Here is a 25,331-nt window from a genome sequence, read left to right on the forward strand (position 1 = left end):
CCTTAATATTCCCGTAGGAAACGTGTCGCAGCTCTTGCACCTTTTAGTAGTTCCAATTGGGTAGAGTATTTACAATATTTGGAAGTAGTTGAAGTAGTTGAGTTCAAAGGGATGTTATATGGAAGAAAGAAAAGAAATACATAATGATTAGTAAAAGCAATCCCAGTACCGTGGAGAGGTAATAGAAAAGGGTTAGTTTAGGTTGTTATTCGTATCATTAAAGCATCTCGAAACGCAGTTACTAATAACTCATCCCTTAACGAAATAGAAACAATAAAACGAGCAGTACAAAGACAAGACGGAGGCAGTTATATTTACTCTGTATCATGGAGGAAGACAACAAGGAACCATCGTATCGATAAAGCGTCTGTCTTGTCGAGGTCATGTTATGACGCAATTAAAATCATCCTCCTGATATTGCGAACAGACAACCTAGTCCGTCTCGCCGGAAGGGAAGGGGTTAAACTTTTCCAGTAACAAAGAAATTATACATCCAATACACAAACAAAGACTGGCCGGCGTGCAGTCAGCGAGTCGGTGGTACAGAAAGTAACGTCATAGTGGGTGTAAAAACACCCACCGAAATGAACAGGAACCTTCACCATCGGATTTAGCTTCTTGTGATGGTACGTGGTAAAAACTCGGCTCTTAGAAACTCAGTAGGCTAGAATATTGAATGAAAAAAGCCTATTTCGTGTTCATTTTTAGGAATAGGGTAACTAAACTGATTTGGAGCTTTACGTATTTTGGAGCCTTTTCTTTATTCTTGGCAATCCCTTCAAATTCGTTTGGTTTAATGACGATAATTACAATTTCTGGGCCGTTTTTTATATCCCAACATCGTTAGTTCATCTTTATTTTCTTCAAATTAATCAGAGTTCACTGTTGAAAAAATGACATCGAAAACGATTCAGAATTTCACGGTTGCCAAGAGGAATCCATAGTAGTGATACAATTAAATAATTTTTTTCTGATCTAATTATTTTATCTGTCTTTGGACAACGAACTTTACGAGTTTGAAAAGGATTTTTTAGTAAAGTTTGTCTTAGAAGTATAAAATAAGAAGTGTTCAAAATATGTCGTATATTGATTGGATGGGAAACACCAAATGTTTGTTCATAAGGACACAAGACCTAACATAAAGTAAAGTGTTTCGGATTCGCCTCGTTAGTAACTAACACCAACTTAATGCTAGTTAGAAAAATCCAGGCTAATTAGCGACAATTCGGTGCTGGTTCTTTACCAAAAGACGGTTTCGGCTCACATTCCTCCTCGACAAACAAAACCTCTGTGCTTACTATCGAGACAGCACTCGGTACCAGCCAGTTGTTTAGCGTTCACGCAAAACGTGTGTCTTTTTGAATTTTAGTTCCTCACTAGCGCAAATTTGGTGCTGGTTTGGACTTATCTAACTAGCATTAAGCTGATGTTAGTTACTGACTAGGAAAATCCGAAAGACTAAAAAACCATACTTAAATTAATTGGTTCCAATTTATTGTGGACACCGCATGATTTGCTTAATGGCTGTTGAAAAATGGATTTTTTTCTCAAATTGAATTGTAAATCTATGAAAATTATGCTAATTCAATGTTTATTTGTTTTCGTAACAATGTCGTTCCTAAGCATTCGATAGTAACTAAAAACGTTGTTTCCAATATACTTTCGATCACATTAAGTGCATCCAAAATATATTTGAACATTCCAACTTGGCGCAGTAGGGTCCAATAAGAAGAAATTTTATGATGTATAGACATGCCAATTTAAAGTTTAAGCAAATTAATGAAACGTCCATTGATATCTTCCCTCCAAGAGTAGTAGTTTTGCATAAGAAACGGGTCGAGAACGTAACGCTGAAAATCATAATTTTAAACGGTCGAAAAAATCAAAAGGCGGACTTCTAAAAGGCATACTTTCTGGAAGGCGAAATTTCAAAAGGCAAACTTTGTAGAAGGCGAAATTTCGAAATTCATAGCGCAGAAAAACTAAATATTCTTTTAAAGTATTTGATTTAATAATAAATATTTAAATAACACTAATATAGTTAGTTTGTCTATCATATTTCTATGAAAAAATCATTTTTGGATGAATCTTCAATGAAGTCCATATTGCCAGTCATGTGCCGTTGATATTTTATGGAATATAGTTTTGTTCACTTCTTCGAAATTATTTGGAGCTATATTCGAATGTTTTTTCAAGAATGCGCATCACCTTCCCATCTAATCCTAGAATCAACATGTTACTCTATCCCGATTTCCTGAACCATTTTAATTGCACTGGGTGATCGATTTCAGCCAGATTTGCCTATTTGTTATGCCTGTGGTATTTTATTTGACATAAAACCGGCATAAGGTCATTTGGCATGACATTGTTTTTATCAAATCAAATGGAAGTATCTGATTGCATCAAGTTGTCCTTCAGATAACTATTAAACACGCCTTAGGCAGTCACGCTGAATCATTCACTACAGCATCTAGCACAATATCGTGAAATCAGTCTCGATGTTCTTCCAATAGTCCCTTTGGTCAAACATCAAATCAACAACAGCAACCATGATGTTATATCCCCGATCCTTTCTGACACCCGATCCGGCTTATGATGGTGACCTCATCCGGTCAATTCGGCTCGGTAATTTCTCAACAGCTGTGTATTCAGCAAATTTAGAAACTGATATCTAAGTAAAGTGAAATTAGCTTGCTGATTTTCGGTGAAATATTTTCCGAGGCTCAGCACTCAAACGTCACTTTTACTGAGATGTCAGCAAAAAATAATGCTTGCTGAATCTCAGTTTGAGGTTTCGGCAAAAGATGCAAAAAGAGCTGAGATTCGGCAGAAAAAATTAAGTGTGTAAGGAGGGTATATGTCCTCCCGAAGCTACTCAAGATACTGTACACCTAAAATTAGTTCCACAATTGCAGCTTGCCGACGGACGCAATCAGCCCGATCTCATCAACGACATTCATCTGTTTTCCACGGAACTTTTTTACTATGGCAGCGACTTTTCCCGGTCAGGCAAAGCTAAGGCACGGTGTCTTTGTCGAACAACTTTATTAAAAAAAATCGGCATCTATAAAACTTCGGGATATGAAAGAATGGACTTTTCCCTTTCATTTGAAAATAAAATAAAAATATTCAATCGGGGGGTTTAGAACAACTTTTTATTTTAAAGTTTTTTGATTGAAAACTTAAGTTTTTTAATGAAATTATTTCGCATTTTTGCTACTAATTGGTACTATATACATTCAAAACTGTCTACAACTTTGTAGAATGCTATAAATTGATATAAAATCACCCGTGTGCGGGGCCCATGGATTAAGAAGTCGATTAATAAGGACTTACAAAAAAAATGTTGGGTTTAAATGAACAGTAAATTCAGATAAATTTCAATGTATACAAAGTCCCATTCTCAGCAGAAAAAAATATATTTTCAGATTTCTCCGGGTCTTGGGCTAAAATGACACTTTATGAACAAAGAGGTGTGGAAAGGTGTTGACCAAATTTATTCGATAATCTTATACCTTTTCAAGATATTGATTAATGTTGTAACGGATTTTATCATGCCTTTTTCATTTCTTTTCTCGCTCTAGAGGATAGCTAATGTAAACTAGAATGACCCTTCTTCCTGATCCTATCCTGCCTGGTAAAATACAATATGCTTAAATTCAAAGCTTTATATTTGAATGAACTAAAGTAGACAGTTCGAGTCATTGTAATAAACGACGTATTTTATTGCAATTTTAGGTTGAGAATCCTGTTTGTCTTTATCAATATTAAAATAAAGATGATTGAAAAAGAAAAAAAGCTCTTCGAGTTTTGGATCCATGTTTGCTATCTTTTGGGGTAGATTCATTTCATAAGAATTTACAGATGCAGATTTTTGCTTGTCCTCAAATTTTATTTCCAAATCTAACACACTTCACATAATCTTAGAAAAAAGAACAAAACCAAGTTTCATAATTTCCTTTAAGAAGAAATTCCGGAGTCGTCATTCAATAAATTCTCAAAGTAATACAAGTCTGTTTATTGAAGATCTCCCTCATAATATGGGATAAGAGCAAAGACAACATATCAAGAAGACAGAGTTGCCAGATCAGTTCTGAATCTGAAGACATTAACAGCAATACGTCTTTCGGGTAAAGGTGATACTTTTTATATCCACTTTTATATTGAGATCGCTATCTTCGTACAATATACAAAACCTTTATTTCTCATTTACTATTGCGATTTCTGTTCAATGTACAGCGACTCCCAAAAGTTAACAAACTTGAACATAAATCTCATCGAATGATTTTTCTATCCTTCATGAAACTGCCAATCAAGATTCTCAATTGAAATAAAATCAAATGACTGAACACCTAATCGAGTTTGATCAAATATAAGGTTAAAATTTAGGCCAAATGTATCCCACAAGATGCTTACGAGCAAAAAGGTTGATTCAAGATTACATCAATCATACTCCAGAATTAGTGAAGAAAAAAAGAAGAAACAAATATATCTGTGACAGAAAAAAACTGCTTCATTTTGCTGCATTACCCAGCATCTTTCAAAAGAGTCTTAATTTTGTTCAAATTTTATCTACTCTTCTCTATATCTCCATGCTCCTAAAATATCATTGGTGCGCAAAAAACGGTGGAATCTGGAATTATGTTTTTTACGCTTAAAGGTGGGACTTTGCTAGTATTCAAGTTCCTCTGAGCACACTGTTAAAATAAGTCAATCCCTTTTTACAAATAAAAACGGTTTTGGAATAAAGCTTTTTAACCAATAGGCCCCGTGCGAATCTAGAAACTTTGATAAAAATTTAATAGCTTTCTCTGGCGATTTTAGATCGTAATGTAGTTTTCTACAAAGTTGTACACAATGAAATTCAGATTATCACTTTTGGTAATATTTCTCACTTTTGGTAATATTTGAACGTCTAAAGTACTACCTATGGGCAAAAATGTGAACCAGTTCCATTGAAAAACCTATATTTTCAAACAAAAAAAAACTTTAAAATAAAAAGTTGTTTCGTCAGCACCTGCCCTACGTTGTGTTCCAGGTACGAAGTTTAATTGGTCGTCGGAAGCTGGAATTTCCATCGTAGCCAACTAATGGACATTGGCAGACTTCAAGGTTGGCGCGACAAGTTCTAGGAATCTGTTACAAATAAACACAAATTATCTTCGTACAACTTTATTTTGCTTAACCCAGCGACGGGTTCTCTTCTCTCTTCTAAGCCCGGTGACGGGTAAAAAAAACTCTTCTAAGCCCGGTGACGGGTAAATCTTCCACTAAAGCCCACGACGGGTAATTTTCCTTAAAGCCCACGACGGGTTAAAGACCGACTGCCTAGAGCAGTGGCTAGACTACAACTAGTTTATTCAAGGCATAAAACATATTTCTTTGAAATTAAAAGTAAATTATTCTAATTTTGATTGGCAACCTGGCAACACGGACGATGTATGTTATCCACACGCATTCCGTATTTTCCTCACCATCGCGAGTGTGAGGAGTGAAATTGTGCTCACTAACTGTGTTGATGATAGGGATGACAACAAAGGGAGCAACCATAAATAAGGCTGTGCCGCAACAAAAGTTGTTCTGGAGCCCCCGACAGAATATTTTAATTTTACTTTCAAATGAAAGTGAAAAGCCCATTCTATCACAGGCTGAAGTTTTAGCGATGCCGATTTTTTTCGAATAAAATTGTTCTACCAAACACACCGTGAAGGATGCTGCTATGGATTCTGCGCACCCTGAATTCGATCCACAATTGCAGTTTACCACCGTATATAATCAGCTCGCTTCCATCACCGACTGTATGTTGACAACGAAATCTGAAAGCAGTGACTATCGTAGTCTCATTAGACTCATTTGTTTACACAGAATGTATAATATATTCATTGCATTTACCTGTGTAAACAAATGAGGTAACATTGTATATGTTCTTTCGAAGTAGGACATACAGATGCTGAAACCCACTCCTATTACAGGCAGACGCCACCATATTACTTGCAGGAACATCTTAGTATCAACTATCAGAACAGGAGAGGACTACGCACAAAAATTGACGAGTTGTTCGTCGCTGTTTCAGAGGTCGAATATGATGTTATTATTCTAACCGAAACAAGGGTGAATGTTCAAATCAATTCACTCCATTTATTCGCCTCAAGTTACACGGTTTTTCGTAACGATCACGATCCAGACAGTACAAAAATGTGGTGACGGTGTGCTTATCGCAGTCTCCAATCGGCTCTCGTTCAAACCTTAAACTGATAGTAACGAACTCGAACTATGAGTAGATATTCGCGGTCGAAATCCGACTATTTGTGAGCGTGTAGTGTATATTCCCCCTGATTCCGTAAGTTATTTAGATATCATTCAGAAGCACATAGACTCAGCACTTGACATCGCAACTTCCATCTTACTCAACACGGCTCATCCACTGTTTGGTGACTATAATCAACAGCGACTTCTTTGGAAGAGTCCCTCCGGCTATGCCTTCGCAGATCGTTCTGAATATATCTTTTCAAGAACGAGTATTGCCTTACTGGGCGTAATGAATGAACATGCTTCAAATATGTACAGTAAATAACAGACGAAATCAAACCCTGGGGCTCCTGTTTGTAAATGAACAAGCTTCAATTAACTGTTCCGCTTCAGAAACCCTTGAGCCGTTAGTTGCTTATGACACACATCATCCTTCTCATCTAGTAACGCAGATTTGTCCCCAGTTACTTGATTATGATGAAATGCTGAATATTAGGGAGTTCAATTTTTCGAAAACTGATTTCTCTAGCCTTGAGGCTAGGCTGATGTTGCCGTGGCAAACCTTTCACTGGTCCTGAAACAGCTTTTCAGAACACATGTTCCCGCACCCGACCAAACCCAGCATGGTCCAATCGTCAACTACGTAAACTGAAAAGAGTGCGAGCAACTTCGTTTCGGCATTACACCAGCCGACGAAACCCTTTTACAACACGAGAGTTCATTCATACCAACAACAGTGTATGTAGCAGCTTCCTTCGAACGATATGCATTGTCCATATACACCAAAATACACACAAAAATGCATTTATCCTAAGAAGTGCTCTAACAATTGATATTTTTTTTCTATTCTATTCGAACTCTTACACCCTGACAACTAACAACTTTTTTTAATAAATATACTCGTGCCAAACGGGGCCATTCATAAATTATGTAAGACTTTAAGGAGAAGAGGGTATAACAATATGGAAATAAAATTGAGTACGCAAAATCTGTATAACTAACAAATGACCTTTTGTATGATCGATTCTCAAAAGTATGCACAATAATCATTATACCTAAAAACCGTTATGCCGAATGTTCATTATGCTAAATGCCTTTATGCCAAATGACCAAAATCCGCCGGGCAATATGAGCCAAACTATCATTTTGTCAAATGGCAGTACACCAAGTTAGTTCCAGCCGCTACAAAGGTACAGTCATATTAGACTGAAATAAAAAATAATTTAAAACGGTTATGAAATTTTTTATTCCATTTCGTCGTTTCCAAGATATTTTAGATTGTGTTTCAATAAAATGCATCACGTGGTGCGTGTCCCAAAATTAAAAAAAGATGTACTTTTCAAGCGACCTAGTAAATGTTGTAGACCTGGTGAAATAAAACACAAAACCACGTATGATCAATTTAAAATACACTGGAACCTCCATTTTCGAACCAAAGCGAGGTTCGTATATTGAAGTAGTTCGTAAAAAAGTGTGCTTTATTTAGGATATAGTTCGGAAAAAAAGTTCTTACTTCAAATTGTTTCGTCACAGCAGTTCACAAAATTTAACAAATAGAACATAACCATTGGGGACCATTCATAAATTAAGTAACGCTTTTAGGGGGGTGGGGGGTGTAGGGTGTACGACAAGTTGTGACATAGGGGGGAAGGGGAGTAAGCTAGATCGTTACGTAAAATGTTTCCACCGAAGAAAAAAATATCAAGGAATTTGTTACGTAATAGAGGAGGGGGGATGGAGAAATTAGTGACAATTTGTTACATGGGAGTCAATTTTGGGCAATTTTTGCGTTACGTAATTTAAAAATTGTTCCTTTTTGGGTATTTAAAAAACGGGCTTGACAAGCAAATAAAAATGGATCTTTGGCGCCATTCCGAGATCCAAGACGGCGATTTACGGTTGAGCAATATTGTATGCACGTGTTATAACAATATGGGTATGTTTGGAACGGGATTGATGGGTAGCCGATGGAACCGGGTACTTGGCGCTATTTTGAAAACCAAGATCCGGTTGAGCGAAATTCTCTATAACCATAGCACTATATCTATACCCATTCTGGAAATACTCATACTGTTGGGGTTGTACAAATTTTATCTTAACCGGATGTCGCCATTTTGATTTACAAAATGGTTTCTGACATCGATATCCGTAATCCACTTGTTAATCACATTCTAAAAATACGGCCATTGTTGAGCTTATAGACCAATGTTTTTCAACCGGGGGTGAATTCACCTCCAGGGGTACGTCAGAATATGAATTATTCCGGATAAATTTCAACTTGTTATCCTAAAATTTCCATCGAATTATTAACTCTGTAATATGGAGACAATAATTCTATGAAAATTTTCGGATAACAAGTCGAAATTTACCCGGAATAAATCATAATCTGACGTACCCCGGGGGTGAATTCACCTCCGGTTGAAAAACACTGTTATGGACAATTTATTTAAACTGGAAGTCGTAATTTTGAATTGTGAGATGGCTTCAGACATCGATTTCTGTCGTCTACTCGTCAACCCCATTCTGAAAATATCCATATTGTTATAGAGAATTAATTCAAATCGAAGGTCGCCAACTTGGATTGCAAAATGGCTTCAGGCATCCATTTCAGTCATGGACTCATCAACCGCATTCCTAAAATACTCAACTTTTATTAGTAATAGGGTTACTGTGCCCTAATTCATCTTAGCACCTCTATTCATCCCACCCATTTGAACACATTAGTTAGAGCAGTGTCTGCTATCTCTATTCAGCGCATTAGCTCAAATGGTAGAATGAATAAGGGTGCGTTGTACTCGACTTTTCGCTTCGCTCTAACGCAAGTATTTTACAATTTCCAAGCCAAATTTTTTATTGATCTGCTTCTTAAGAACGAAGCAAAGATGTTGATACATATTTAAGCGCAATTCAATCAGTGTAAGCCGAGTTATCGGCGAAATAGTATGACATCGTTACTAATGAGATGAATAAGGGCTCGTCCACCCTAGCTAAGAATTTGTTAAATTGTATACAACTTCATACGGTACTGCACGTACTCAAACTTTTTTTTAGGAATAAGGTTTGATGAACACTTTATGTAAGAAAGCACCTATTTTTTATTGAAAATTTAGAGATTAAATTTATTTCAGCATCTAACGACTTGTTAACTATCAAAATAGTTTAAAAATGACAAAGTTATTAATGTTTTTTTCCAAATTGGAAACCTCACTCTCATGAAATTTTAAGGGTACGCTCATATATAAAATTTTCAAAAAATCGATAACTTTACTGGTCAGATTACGTAAACATTTTTAAGTATGTGTGTAGACTTTAAAGTTAAAGTTGGAAAACACAACGATATAAGGTATTGTTATAGAATCCCATATTTCGCGACACTGCCTCATTAACCCCTTAAGAAATCATGCGAACAAGTGCCGAACAAATAATCCTGCTATTATTCAACCGATTTTGTTGACAAACAGATCATTAGATGCGAAATGTTCTCTCTAGATTTTCATTGAAACAAAGATGCTTCATTATAAAACTTTAGAGAAATTTTCATATTCCAGATCGTAAAATAACGGTGCTTTTTATAGTGATGTCACAAAATCGTGTTGTGGTTTAATAAAAGAACATAACATAGCATACCGTTGGACGATCATTTCTTTTTTCCACAATAAGAAAATAAGTAAAAATCAGTTGAAAAAGGGCAGCGTAGCCAATTTTTAGTGCCAAAGATTTTGAGGGTATTCAACATCCATTCAATAAAAATCTACAACCTACACTAGGTCCTACAAAATCACTGTAGCACCGTGTTGTTTCTTGAAATTATGAACTTTCTTCACGTTTCTGCATCAAAAACAATATGTTCAAAATAAACATGAAATTTCTTATAAATACATAGTCCTAGTCATCTGACGGTCGCCACATCAACGATGTTTTGTACGACTGTGCTGATATACTTTCTTGAATAAAAATACACAAGTGTAAAGTGACAGTTCATTGAGAAAACCCCATAAAAATAAAAAAGTAATCTTCAGACAAAACATATCCCAATCTCTTGTTAAAGTTCTAAACTACAAAACTATTATCACAAAATATGGGCGGGATATGGAACAGATTTTTTTTTCAAATTCGCCGGACAAAGTGCAAAAATTGTTCACCATAAAAATAAACTTTCTGTGCATAATTGCTTGGCTTGGCTAGTTCAACCCTTTATAAGGCCCAGAGTTTGGGGCTATTAATGGATGTTATTGTAATAGAAACACGGTTCTTTCACTTAGTTTAGAATATATTTACATTTATTTCGTAATAAAATAATGTTTTGAAAATATACTTGGTACCGCCCGTACCGCCGTTAGAAAACGTCAGTCTTCGTAATGTTTGATGTATTTCCAACGAGATTGGTGGAAATATAAAGACAAATCGAGCTGGATCGGAAATTCAGAAAGAAATTAAGGTGTTTTACTGGTTATTACCTGTTTAACAGTAAATAACCCCTGGGTTCTGATGATAAGTTGAAAAATGAGACTACAATTTTTACCACTCATAAACCAAATTTTCGGATTAAAAATAGTTGTTTTTACAAATCTTCATCACCAACTTATAGGGTCTAGAGTATTTTTTTCAAAAGCTAATTTTATTATTCAAAAGGAAATCGCCGCATTTTTTCAAAAAACTCTTTACCAATCTAACACTTTTCACTGTATCTCAATAAAAAGTGATAAGAAGTATTGCCAGACTCCAAACAAGTAGATTTCATAAGATTGGAACACTTCTTACTTCACATTTCTGCGTTATGAACGAAACGAAAAGGTGGCAATATAGTTGCCACTGCCTTATAGTTAATAGTGTGTAATTGGGATACCCGTCACAAAGTGCGCCACGATGACGGACTTTTTTTCCGTTGGAACCAGCGTTAATTACAAACTATCGAACGTTGTTACCATGGCTGCCGTAAGCAAATTGTTACAGCCGTCAATTTTTTCTGTATATACCACACTTGTATTTGTAGGTGAACCCACTACCAGCTGACAGTACAATAGAATGAAAAATCGATGAACTTTATATGACATCAGTTGAACTTTATAAGCATTAGTCCATTATCGAAGGTACCTGTGTTCCTACTACCCAATTCTCAAACGAATATTGATATCAGACTAGCTCGCGCTTTTAGCAATACTCCTACGGCCGGCTGCTGTAGTTTAGGGAACAACTAAATCACTCTCGATGGCCGGCTATCCAGTTTAAATACAAGAAAAATCATAACTAAATATCTTTTTGCTGTGAGTATACGTGTACTCGGAGATTAACCATCCCACCGGCGTGGATTGTGGCGAATCCTAGACCTGTACCTGTCCTTCAGTCCAACTCCGAAATACCTATGGAAACGTCGCTGAGTCGGGGGCCTTCCTTAAGTAGGTATTACATCAACATTTCCTACCCTATCCTAAGTATCGGTGAAGATGGTCGTGGCCGGCAATAACGATTCTCATGCTATTGGTTTACTGAACTCATAAGAGATAAAGTTCATTTCCGATCATTTATCTCACAAGCAAGATGAGTTGAGCTACCTATAGGCAACATGACAATCGTTAGTATGCAATCTACGAATAGCACTGTGCTTCGCAATGCAACGCAACGCAATCAGTCCAATATCGAAGGTACCAATATCATTTTTAATCTAAACGCGAAAACGAGTGTGCGGCGAAAATAATGAACGCCCTCTTTGCCCTAGGACGTTATGTTATGTTCGATTTCACAAGCTTCTGGTGGTCTCCTATTTTAAAAAATATTTCAGTACCAGTATTTTACCGGTACCGCCGGTATTGAGTTCATCAATAACACGGTACAGGATTTTGTCAAACAATGCCGGGAATAATAAAGAAATAATAAGCACACCGAAGAACTAAAAGCCACGTTATCACGATGTGTTTTGAAAACAGTGAAACTGAAATGATTGTGCTTCTCCTCTTAATAGATTCGAGTTATATTTATGCTTCGCATTAAAACAGCTATTAATTTAGTTCAGCAAGTTCTACGAAGAAAGCTTTTTTCGATTCGTGAACAATTTTAGCTAGAATAATGGTCTTAGTTTTCAAAACATATATTACGCTAAAGTAAAAAGGAAAAGGCAGAAATCTACAGTATAAAAAAGAGAGACGTTATATATAGGGGTGGGCGTAGCGTAGTTGGTAAATCGATTGCCTTGTACGCAGCGTACTTGGGTTCGAGTCCCGATCCCGCACATAGGGTTAGAAATTTTTCATAAGAGATTTTTCTAACTCGAAGAGGCGAATGACCTTAAGGTTGAAACCTCTATAATTGAAAAAAAGAAAGAAGAGACGTTATAATGAAAGCTATAAAATACCGAAATTTTCGAGATATTGTGAAATGCGAAACCACTTGTGAATTATTTATCTATGTGCACATTCGAGTTCTCTTTAGTTTTTTTTCCATTCTATTTTGAATGACCAAAAATGTCATTAAAACGAATTCGGTTTTATGAATGTTATTTTTGTCAACATTTTACTTCATAAAGTATAAAAAAGAGCGAACAAATATTTTCCCTTAACTTGTATCAACTAAGAATTTACGATTTCTATGATAGGTATATTTTGGGGCCCAAAGAAGCTAAGATCATGAAATGTAATCAATGTTTAAAAAATACGATCTTATCAATCTAGCTAATTTCAGGCTCAGAGTTTTGGTAAGATGTTTTGAAGCAAACACAGCTATAGGTTATTTATTACCATTTCTTTTTTAAGCCTAATTAAAACATTCTAATTATCAAAGCTCTCCATATTAAGGCAACAAAGATTTTTTGAATAAATTTAATAAATAAATTAATAAATAAAAATATATAATTGGGATAATGGCGTTTCTACGATAATTTTGATTATCCTATGTAATGCCTGATTCGAAAAATTGGCGTCAATGGTTGTACTCACATATTTCTGAGAATGTTCATTTTGCAGTTACATGTTGAAAATATAAAAGAATATACTATTCTTCTACTTGTTTTGGTGTTATACCGTCGTTCCTTGCAATGCGGCTAGGTTTTATTAGTTGGAGGACGAAAATATCGCTCAAAACCTCAGGTATAAATGAAAAAATCGCGGTCCTTCTCGGAATACGAATATAGAATTCTTGAGAGGGGTTTCCAAATAAATAGCAGATGTCAACGCTAATATTTCTTACGTTTCCGCCAAAATTCATTTGAAATGAAAATTGGCTACTTCGATTTCAGATAATAATAAAAAAATAAATCTTTGAACATCTGTTGATTTCATTTTCGACTTTTCAGTTGTATTTTTTGTGTACGGTGTTAATGGCTATGACAGTATACCACTGCTATATAAAAATCAGCATATTTTGAATAATTGGGAACTTGTTGCTACCAAATCCACCTACCAAATGTTCCAAACGACACAAAAGCCATAAAAAGTTAGTTTACGAAAAAAACTAAGCCAGTTTTACCCATCCACCATACCAGCCCCCAACATTATGTAACGAACCCCCCAACTTACCCTCCAGAAATATCGCCACAGCTGCTTATCACTGGGATGGCTGGGTGTCCGAACGCCCTCGAACGGACCGAACCGGGTCCCGCGCGGTATCACACCGGTGCTCCATACGCCCTCGGTCTGCGAAAAATGAAATAGTGTACCAAAACAATGAGAAAAGCCTTACAAGGTAACCTCCTCCACCCACTGGAGTGGGAGAGACCTGACCGACCCGGACACCGGCCCAGTCGATCTGGCAAACACTTACCGTCGTCGTTGGCGTCGACAGCACTAGCGAGGGCTTCAGTGTCAAACTTCGGGGCAGAGTTTTCTCCGCCCGATTCGGGAAGCCTTTGTCGCAGGCTACATCCGGCACGATGTACACGGCCAGCCGCTCAAAATCCTCCTCTCGCATACGCGTTACGTCGTAGTCCTGCTGGACGTTCGGCGTCACGCTCCGGGGTGGTTGCGTTCCGGCCATGGTGATTAGCTGCAAATGGAATGGAGAAAGAAAAAAAAAGGTTAGAATTTTCCTTTGTTGTCTCAAGGTGAGAGCCGCCGTCAGGTTGTGTGACAACTTGAGAAGGACATGTCAGAAGGAAGGGATGGCAAAAAGGGGGCAAGGGATCGAGTCTTTGTAGTAGACTGGAGAAAATCAAGGTCAGCCGGAGGGATTATGCAATCGTGCTGTGCCGTGTCTCATTCCATGCATTCAGTGGCGCAGTGCATTTCCGTGCGCCTGTATGACGATAGCGGTGATGCCACACATGCACTGTACCCAGCACCCACCTCCACACTCCCTACCGAGCGTTAGTCAACAGTCCAATGGTATGGGAAAACTTTTCACTTAGCATGTTTAAAATCGCAAATTATCGATTTCCTCGGCTGTGATAGAATGGTTTTCAGTCTTCCACTGATTCTAGCTACAAGGCCAGTTCAAAGAAAGTGAGAAATCACCACCCCGGTAAAATCAGAATTGTTTTCCATCGAGCCCATACACATGCACTTGCACATGCAGCAACTGTGAGGTAACACTTTTTCCGCTCCAGCAAATGAAAGTGAAATATCAAAGGTCGTGTAAGAAACGTAATGCCTTGCTGCACACAAATCGTCCTTCCGGGCTCAACATGAGAACGGAAAGGCCACAACAGCAGCAATCACACTCCCGTGCACCGTAGCCGTGTGACATTTTGATGTTTCTGATTCACCGATTGGCATTTAAACGCCCCAACTTATGCGAACTGCAGTGCGCCGAACAATAATAGGAAAAAGATCTTTGCTGCTTCGACGGTAATCTATTACACAATCTGTTCCGAAAATCGAGGGTCGATTTTTATTAACACGCGCAACCTCGCTGGAGGATGTTATGATGTGACAACGATTGGCACAGCAGCAGCAGCAACCAAGTGCTTTCCAACGACGCTTTCGGTACAATCTGCACTGTGTGAAGCAGCATCCACTACGGAGATTATCATCATAGCATCCTGCTGTATGAACATACATAAATACGGGCGTGCTTCAGTAGCTTCATTCACACTCGTAGTCAGAGTAACGGTAGGTTCGTACGGGTTGGTTTGTTGTGCGCGGAAGGATGCCAGGGATAGAGCCGGAGAAGGAAAATCACAACCTTACTCAATATAGTCTACATTGGGGCGATTTGAGACTCAGGCTCTCTCGCTTTTTCGGTCGTGCTAACGCTTCCGCGTGTTGATGGTCGTCTGCTGTGTTGTTTATTACGTTGTGGGAGAGAGGTTGCTTTTTGCTCTTCGTTGCTTTCTCTCTCAGCTACAGAATTTTCTGGTATAGGGTCTGGTATTGGGGAGAGGTCAATCTTAACCTGTAGTAGGCTGTTCGACCGATTGACTGTGTTGCATTCGGAGTAGGGTGGTTATTTGGTTTGTGTTTTTGCATCTTGAAACATCATTTTTTTTAAATGTTATAAATTATATGTAACGTAAAAGTATGCAAACTACGATACCTTAATTTTGAATGGTATTCTCTATCTTTATCAAATACTTTAGGGACTATTGAAACATTTATGTGATATGCTTTTTAGCACATCTAGCTTAGAAATTAGTCAGAACGCTACATTCAAGCTTCTCTATCTCCACTGCTCTTCAACAGATTCTAAAAATTATATAATATGGATAACCTCAAGTGCGTAGATGATTGAAAATCGGTTAATATTGAGACAAGAAGATAAATTTTTTGTAAGATAGGTTTTTATTCTACTAATAAAATATCCTAGATGTAGGTAATGCTAATATTCCGCCTGAACATCGTTTTGAAATGCATTTCAATGGAACGCATAGCATAAAATTTTTTAAAAGCGATTTTTCTTCCTTCGTAAAAGCCTTACCTATTTCCCACTTAAGATACACTAATTTAAGTAATACCGAAGACATCAAATGACATAATTTAAACAAAGTACAAATCTTCTGTTCGGAAGAGTAAATTTTAGTCTTAATATTCTTAGTTTCAAATTTTTTAACAGCCGTAAATTAAGAATCTATAACGCCATTTTTGCTTGAAGCGAAACTGAGTCAGGTTCTAACCCCAGCTAGTGTCAGCGTTATTTGAAGTCCATTGAGCTGATAATCGGTTGGGTTCTAATCTGAAATATACCAGACCACAGCTGTTTGAAGAGAACCTAAATCAGACACATCACAAATGTTTGTGTTTTTGTAGGTTCTCAACGTCCCAAGTCACGCCTAAACATGCTCTTACACATGCTCGACCGATATGCAGCCCAACAATCAACAGTCCAATAACTGGATAAAATCCAAACGTAGGAGGCGATTGTATTTTCCGAAGCAGTTTCCATCATCACTATCGAAATGTCGCTAGCAAATCAAATTCTACGTCGCGTTATTTCCCAGTCCTTTGCACGTAATACCAGCACTGGCCCAGCGGCCGTTTCCGGACAAGAAGGTAAGAAAACTATCTTTCCGCTTCGACAAGTGCGAGTGCCGCCAATACATAATTTTTTGTTCCAGCTGGTCGTTCCAAATTATGGAAAAAACTTTCCTTATTTGTCGCTCTGCCAGCCGTCGGACTGTGCATGGTGAACACTTATTTGTCTCACCGGAAGGCCCACAAACATGAGCGTCCGGAGTTTGTGCCGTACGAGTATTTGCACATTCGTCACAAACGTTTCCCATGGGGTGATGGGACCAAGAGCTTTTTCCACAATCCTCGAATCAATCCCTTGCCGGATGGCTACGAGAAGTAGGTCTATGTGTGGCCGAATGAGCAGTGATCATTATTTTTCCGATGATGTTTATTTAGTATTGAGATAATGCAAAATAAAAATGTTTAAAAATATTGATAGGTTATTTCGTTGTATTAAAAATAATCAGACCTTTCCGTAATTTTTGGATTTTGGCAAAGTAGAGTTTTTCCTAGGTGTAAGAAGGAATCCGGAACATGGTCAATCATGAAGGATTGATTTGTCAAATTAAATAAATTTACTATTGCTATCGATAATGCACGTAACATTAGCTCAAGATAGCAGTCTGTCTCACTCTGGTCGCTTAAATTTTGTTTATATTATTTATTTCAGCTAACAAGAATTCTTAATATATGTGTATTCTTGTTATAAAATTGTAGTTCGACATCCTTTCTGTGCAAATTTGCACACATTTGCACAGAAAGGATGTCGAACTACAATTTTATAACAAGAATACACATATATTAATGGTTCACTAAAATCTGACAGATCCTAGACTGGATAAAGTTATGCGAAAAATAGCAGAATCAAAATTTCTCAAATAGGCAACCAAAATTAGGTGAAATTACAATGTCGATGAGAGATCTAATTGTTTGGCTTATACATAATATGTTCAAACCTTCGCCAAGCAGGTTTCTTAGGTTCTGCAATTGCCACGTATGATAATAACCGACAACGAATGTAGTACCAGGAAATTACTTTTTATGGAGAATTTCACTAGTTGATCTGCGAAATAAGTAAAATCATTTAGCCAAACATAAAATAAACCGGTCTTAATGTGGATGTACAAATCCCGTCATACATGCAGCAGTTATACAATTAATCTAGTTCTACACAATCGCTATAAAACTGTGTTTATAGCAGCATGTACGATGATATGTAAAAAGTTGTCTCAGTTTGCCCCGAGTATCAAATAATCAGCAGAAACATATTATATCAGCTATACACCCACCGCAGTGCACTCTGGAGCGCACGCCGTGATGAATTTATCTGAGCCTGCCACACATCATTAATGAGCAGGAGCGTGGTCGCACCCAACCACCCCTTCGCACGCGCACACTTGAAATCCGAAATAAAAAGAACGTTCAGCTTTTTCTGTAATGTGTGCTGATCATTGTATGCATGAAACTGGCACGCCTGTGCATCATTGGATGGAATGATCCCTGGCGGTAGTCATTGAATATATTCCAACCGAACAGTTTGAGCTGACACAATACATAGCGGCTACTACAAGGTCAGAAAGCAAACTGACGATTTTTTTTTCTTATGTACCGTTTTTATAGGTGGCGAAGTTCATTGAATAACAAAAGGGCTGCTTGGTTGAATTGTACGGACAATCAGTGCAGATAATTACCACTTTACAATATACGTGCACATATTTCCGATCAGATAGTGCAAAAATTAAGCGATTTCGATCAGTACAACGGAAGTTATTCGCATTTGAAGACTGGGAAAATATCTTATCAGAATTTTTTGAAAAGGTACCCTTATATTGAAACGTTTGAAGTATTCTACTTCAAAAATCGACGATAATATTGACATTTAAAGTTTTAAACGCGATTATTTTTATAACAATACTACAGGCGACTTGATTAACCGATTTTAACGAACTAACCAGCAATGAAATTGTCGTTATTTCGGATTTTTTTTGTCCGAAAAGTTACTATCTTGAATATTTGTTAAACAGTTGCTCATAACAAAATGAAGTAAAAAATTGTTCTGGGCCTCCTTTTTGGTTGACAAAACCTCATATACTACTTTTAGTGCCTAACAACATGCCGTCGATAAGAAAATGACCCGTAATTTCTAACTAAGTTTTTACATGCCGAACGTCGCCATTTACGGGTTTCAGGCAACGGATTACAGACTTAAACAGAATGCGTTATCGCGACCCCGCATGGACCAACATGTTTGCTGCAGTTTCCGTCGCATTATCGAACTGTACTGAATAGAAGCGAATTCTTTGAAATTCAAAAAAAAGAAGAAGCAAAGAATAATTTTCCTAGCGGAAACAAAAATAGTCGCTGTGGAATATTGAGCCTAAATATTCGTGGTGGCGTAGACCGTCAACGCTTGCGATTTAACCATAAATATAGACGGTACCGCGAACAAGAACTGAAAACAAAAAGAGTTAACTTCACGACTTTGCACCAATCCAAATAGTGACGAAGCTTATTTCGAAGTTAATTCCAGTCTCTACAGTCTCATTCTAGCTGGTTAGCTAAACTTTCGAAAAAGCTCACGATCCGGCAGGGTATCTGCAGTTGTATCCCCATTACCCCCATTTTCTTCTCCAGGCAAAATATTACCTCGATCAGTCTGTTTAAACGGGATGGAATCTTTGATTATAATTATAATTATCAAGGGAAGGCATCATTTGGCCGGTGCATGATTTCATTTACGAGACAAAGCGAATATAATACGACAGACATTGTAGTCAAGGAGGTAACAAAGTTCAAGGGTTGAAGGGAAGTACAGTGTGTTAGTCTATTCAACAATGCAACATTTGAACAATACTTTCCTAAATTTTTATTGCGAAATGTTTAAAATTGGGCGAGATGCAGAGAATCTCCGGAGGCACCACGAAAAATACGAAGAAATTCATTCGCTTAGTTCTCAGTCCTTTGGAATGAAAATTTGAAAAAATACTTTAACACTCTCTGTATCGCCGAAGCTAATTTAAAAAAAAACACCTAGTGATGCAATTGTGCCTATCTCATTTCTCTTTTTGTTCAATATGGAAACGTCTATGTATTACATTCTTGGAACGTTTGTGACTCTCACATAAGTCTCACACCCCTGTTAAAATCCAAAATACCTATTTAAGTTAAAAATTGGTTGGTAATTGGAAATCCTTTCTACACGAGCGGCAAAAAGTAAGTATTATGATGGTACAGGTATATGGGAACTTCCTATGTAACCGCACTAGCCAACCTGTAGCTCCGAAATCAAAAGTCAGATCGGGATGAATTTTAATAGCAGCCAATTGAAGCATTATATCAATAATTTCAAGCTTGGAAGATGGCGGAAATCGGTCAAGAATTTTCTGAGGAATAGGTGTGAAATTAAATCTGAACAATGGTAAGTTCTCCGGGGTATTAAAACCGTCCTAGGTGGCCAATGCGACCTAAGCGAATACGGGCCTGCAAAACTAAATAATTTAACAGCCATTTTACAAAGTTTGACATCATCTAGGCATCATTGTGGAACCAGTTTATATGGGTATTTACTATACGACCGCTCGTCTTAACCAGCAACTCCGGAACCAGATGTTGGATCAGAAATAAATTCAATAGCAACCTGTGCCTTGCATTCGCGACTTAGTTTGAGAAAATCGGTTCGGTTATCTCCGTGTAACCGATGTGCGGTTGTTGGTCACATATATACATATACGCACATTGGCCGAACTCGACAAAGTGAGTCGAATAGTATAAGATTTTTGGGCCCTCCGATCCTTTGTTATAAAGTCGATTTTCAGAGTAATTGAATAATCTTTTTATATGAGAAAGGTAAAAAGGTTTATATGACGGCGCCGGTGGTTGAGTGGTAAGCGTGACCGCCACTCATTCCAGTTGGCCTGGGTTCAATTCCAGCCGAGGTCGTTGAGATTTTTCTCTGGCGTCGGTAAAGAAGAAGTATATCCAACTTCTATACTCTACTAACAAAAATATTCTCCTCCCGTGACACTTGTGGAGTGCGCAGTAGTATATACGGCCTCTATCAAAAGCAAGTATCGGACTAACAATTCCCCTTCCCTTTCCTTCCGCGATCTACGTTCGGGCCTGGCCGGCGCCAGTATTGATCAGAAATACTTTAGGATTACCAGGAGTTGCACATTGAAAGATGTTTCGCTAATCCCAAGCATAATTATCTACTGATTCCCTGTACAACTTCAGCTAGTCCAGATCGATAACGGAGTAGCAGCCAGGCGTGGTCGCACAAGCTCAAGAAAGGTAAAAAGGTTTATATGGGAAAATTACGTGTGATCAGATTCTTTTACTCATACCTTTGGAACAAATACTTCGTTCAAATAAAATTCGGTAGCAATCAATGTAAACACTATACCCTTCATTTAAGACTAAGATTGTGAGAATCAAGTTATCAATATATGAGAAACACGTGTGAATCTAATTTCGGGACTTGGCCATTTCCTCGGATTTTCCAGGATCCTCAACGGTTCCTAATGTGGTCAAAGAAACTTAGATTTGCAATTACCCATCTGGACCAACAATTTCAAGCAATTAAAAATTCATTTCAATTAGTTTCGCATCATTTAGATATTAGAATTATACCGGTTGATATGAGAATTTTGCATAATGCTTCAAGCCGTAACACAGCAACCAGAACTCCACTTCCAATGGAAATTAATAGCAGTCAATAGGGATGCTGTAGCCTTAATTTCATACTGAATTTGCGAAAATCTAATGAAACATTTCTATAAAAACAGATGTGAATTCAACTAAGGAACTTAGCAACTTTCCCGGAGGTTCCCGTTTCGCCGAAGGTATCCCAGAGTGATCAAGGTGGGTTTGATTGGGCATCAGCGAGCTGAAGCTATAAATACAAGCAATTTAGAACATTTCATTTAAGACTAAGTTTGATAAAATCGGATCGACCGTCTACGAGGAACCGATGTGCAATAGTTGGTCACATACATACGCACACAAAAGGAAAAAGTCGATTCTCACAGTGATTGCATAGCCTATAGGCGGCGAAAATCACAAATGTGTCTTTTTTACCGATCCGCTGTCGTAAATTGATTGCATACAGATATCCAACAGGACTGTATTTTTGAAATCTAGCAAAAAATTTTAATATATTTTCGATATTTTTTCTATGTGTTTTGTTTTTTACGCTCCTATATAGCAAAGATAAATTTCAATATATTCAAACTAACAGTCCAACGCGTATTCAACATAACTTTAGTTGTGTTAAATGAATTAGAATTTTGCTCGGCATAGCGAATTCTACCTACACTATAGAAAAAGCAAAAAAATAGCATCATTTTAGTGAAATTGGACCGTTTTACATGCCCCAAATCGGATGATTGTTTAAAATTGGATATACATGTATGACTTCGCATGTTTTACTTGAAAGTTCGCATACTTTTTTTTAAAAAAAGACTAACAACATTAAACATTGGTACAGTTTGAGAGCATGATTCAAGGCTTTAAAATGATAATAAAAAATATAGGTTTGGTGATGTTTGTTATAACCGAAGTGTTGCGACTACATTTCGGGATGTAAATTAATATTTGATGATATTAAACGGATTCATCACACAAACTAAATAATACAGCAGCATACGACTAAAATCAGAATTCTTTCTGTTCAAGATTTGTGGCTCGATGCATGAAATCAGCGGGAACTAATTACGAATGAACTTCGGTCGAATTTTTAAAATAGAATTTTCAGAAAAAAATGTTTTAAGCCACTATCTGGGGCTAGGTGTCATTCTCAAATTTAAAATATCTCCTATGTAACGAAACTATGCAAGGTTTGTTATTATTAGATGGATTTTAAACATTTATACACCAGCCGATTTAAAAACGCCTAACTTGAATATTTTTAATATATAAACATCTGTGTGATAAAAGCTGGTAATCTATTGAAAGTCCGTAAAATTGAAAAGTTCACGAAAAACGGTAAATTACCATTCATAAGGCAGCTTTTTCAGGCAGAGTCGCCAATAGGAAGCACATAAGTGGCTCAATCCAATACGAGAAATTATAAACAGAGGTTCCGCGTGCCAATTTGAAACATCCGTTGCTCGCATGCCAAACGAGCAACATTATGATCGTAGCGTCCGGACGGTAAACGCTATGGATTTTCAGCAGTGACGTAATCAACCCGCACACAGTTAAACCGTGAACATATTGAACATATTTTTGGAACAGCTAAATCGTGTCATTTTGTCGATTGATCGACTAATAGCAAATAGATTATTTTTCACATAGTTGCTTATTGTAATCGATTAATGCCAAGAGATAAATGATTAATTTAAATAATCGATTAGCTTCAAAGTATAGCAGAGAGCATCGTGTTATATTAGGTTCTAGAATTTGGTACTGTTGAGGAACCATTAATAAATTATGTTTTAACGGGGGAGGTCTATAGTAAAATGTAACATAAGGAAGCAGGAGAGTAAAATAGAACGTGACGTAGCATGTTTTTGCTGAAGACTATATAGTCTCCAGCCCTCAGATGAGTCGATAGTTTTGATATATCAAACCGTGAATTATATTACACGGTCTTGAACAAAGCTACATTTTAATGTCACTATGCTTATGTCAAGTACACAACTTTGTAACACATTTAAAAAAGTCTTGTAATTTTCTATTCATACGTACAGAAACACGATAATATCAGCCTTCTTCAAATAACAGTTTAGGCTAACTTTATAGCAAAATCAGTATATGCACAGTTTCTTAGAAAGAGAATGTCCACAAATACAAGCATTCGTTGTATTTTGAGCGGGTACTGGTAGATTTTGTGAGGAATCCGTCAACGAAAAGTAACGACGACTAATTTTTATTGGCACTCCACAGCATGGGCTTCACTTGTTAACAAGACGCTACTCATTCATTTGATAAGATGTTATGTCATACGAACATTGCGCGTTTTTAGTTGTCGAAATCGGTGCATGACAATTAGCGTGAATTAATCAGATACAAAGTGGTAGACTATGAATCATTGGATACTAATTGCTCGAACAGCTCTTCGTAAATGGGCGCTAAAATGTTTTTCATCTGATATAGTGTATAGGGAATATAAGAATGGGGAATATAAGAATATAACCTAGACGAAATTTTGATGTAAATATTCTAAGATTTTTATTGAAGGAAAAACCTTATTAATCATTGAATTGGCATGATTGCACATATTCGTGTTGTAATCTATTAAATCAACCTTCAACAAGGTCGCAGTAGTTCATGGAAGCACTTTTCTCTCTTTTTTCTGCATTCCCCAAAAACATAACGTGATAGACAACATAATAAAAATATTTTTCTAGACAGTACAAGTCTTATCAAATTAGTTGTATTAGGGCTCTAATGAAGATGCAGCAGTAGATGTGGAAGGATAAGTTTTTGGCTAGTGAACTTGGACACTAGAGATTGTTTTGTCCTACTAGGAGTATTTGATCCAAATTTGAACTAAATCGGAGAAGTCTAGCTACCAGACTAACTTGTTCAAATGGGATTAATTGAAAACAAAGCCGTGTGGTATCCGATGAGCTAAAATGTCTCGAAGTATTTGAGTAGAGAATAGAGCCACTGGATACTAGGGTGGCAAGAGGATGTATGAAAAAAATTGAATACCACAGAACCAAGTTAGAAAAATTCGTAATTCTTCAACGAACTCCTACGCTAAATTTGAATCAAATCTGTTGGAACATGTTTTAGCACAAATGATTCTAAGCTTGTATGGAGTTTACTATGAGAAAATAATACATTTTCATTAAATTCATAAATATGCCGCCAGGTGCTCCTGAAAAATATATTTTATGCTTCATTCTATAGATTCAGTCAAGCAGAACAACTTCTTCTAAAGACAGTTTATAGCTATGACAACTGGTTCATGAGTTATTGCAAAATTAAACTGGTTGTGTGAAAGTTATGAAAATAGTGCTGTCTCTGGCTATCCGGCGAGCTGAACCTTCAATCAAGTGAACCTTGACGTATTTGTTGTGGTCACCAGTTATACCATTGGTGTAAAGCGGAAATATAGTCCAGATGGTATCGTCCGAAACATGTGCTCCAAAGGACTTGGGATCGAATTGTAACAGAATTATTTCTATGTATTTTTTGTGTACAATAATATATGTTGATCAATTTAAAATTGAAACGAGACTGAAGCAGGGAAGATTCCCGTTATTTTGAAGCTCAACTGATGTTCAACACATCCCTGTGGAGCTGGAACTGCTATAGAGTGCTCCGTAAACTGAAGGTAGGGTAATTGAGTAAGTCGGGCAATTATACGCCAGCAAGAGTGTCTCCGGCCATGAAGCACGATTTGATTTTAAACAAAACTTTTGGACGAATCATCCAGGGATTAAGATCTGGTAGCATCGTGAATAAAACGTTAGAATATAAATTTGCTGAAATAAAATAACACGTCAGAAATAATGGTTTTGATCTCCCTTATTACTTTATTGAAAATTAACAATTCTACATAATTACAGGCAGCAAAAAAAATATAATTTAGAACCGAACTCGTGTCCTTCAGATTGTCTATTTTTGACGCTCGAATCTGAACTATAAAACCACCTATGTTGGTAGCTCCCTAATTCGATTTATGACTAGCATATCACGGTTAACTTGATTGAAGTATCAGCCAGAGCATCCAGATAAATTCAACTTTCACCAACG

The 25,331-nt window shown here is 37.0% G+C and overlaps 2 protein-coding genes across 7 annotated transcripts in view; one reads left to right on the forward strand and one right to left on the reverse strand.

The window, feature by feature from the left end:
* Nucleotides 1–25,331, reverse strand: part of LOC131692200 (PR domain zinc finger protein 1) — a 228,265-nt gene that overhangs the window by 15,462 nt on the left and 187,472 nt on the right. For 4 of the 6 annotated variants that reach the window (XM_058979115.1, XM_058979112.1, XM_058979113.1 and 1 more), the window contains 3 exons: nt 14,002–14,223; nt 13,758–13,874; nt 2–40 (listed from right to left, as the gene is read on the reverse strand). In XM_058979115.1, the coding sequence (XP_058835098.1) occupies nt 2–40; nt 13,758–13,874; nt 14,002–14,214 (369 nt within the window). In that variant the 5' untranslated portion in view covers nt 14,215–14,223. Of the gene's footprint in view, nt 1; nt 41–13,757; nt 13,875–14,001; nt 14,224–14,522; nt 15,223–25,331 lie in introns of those variants that run through there. The other 2 variants (XM_058979114.1, XM_058979111.1) reach the window with 2 other exon arrangements.
* On the forward strand, nt 15,490–17,029 carry LOC131692202 (cytochrome c oxidase subunit 6A, mitochondrial-like). The gene is made up of 3 exons (XM_058979116.1): nt 15,490–15,628; nt 16,422–16,664; nt 16,730–17,029. Exons 2-3 carry the CDS (start codon nt 16,571–16,573, stop codon nt 16,963–16,965), a joined length of 330 nt encoding a protein of 109 aa, XP_058835099.1. The 5' UTR covers nt 15,490–15,628; nt 16,422–16,570; the 3' UTR covers nt 16,966–17,029.

This window comes from Topomyia yanbarensis, chromosome 3 (genome assembly GCF_030247195.1).
Source record: "Topomyia yanbarensis strain Yona2022 chromosome 3, ASM3024719v1, whole genome shotgun sequence".
NCBI classification, from domain to species: domain Eukaryota; kingdom Metazoa; phylum Arthropoda; class Insecta; order Diptera; family Culicidae; genus Topomyia; species Topomyia yanbarensis.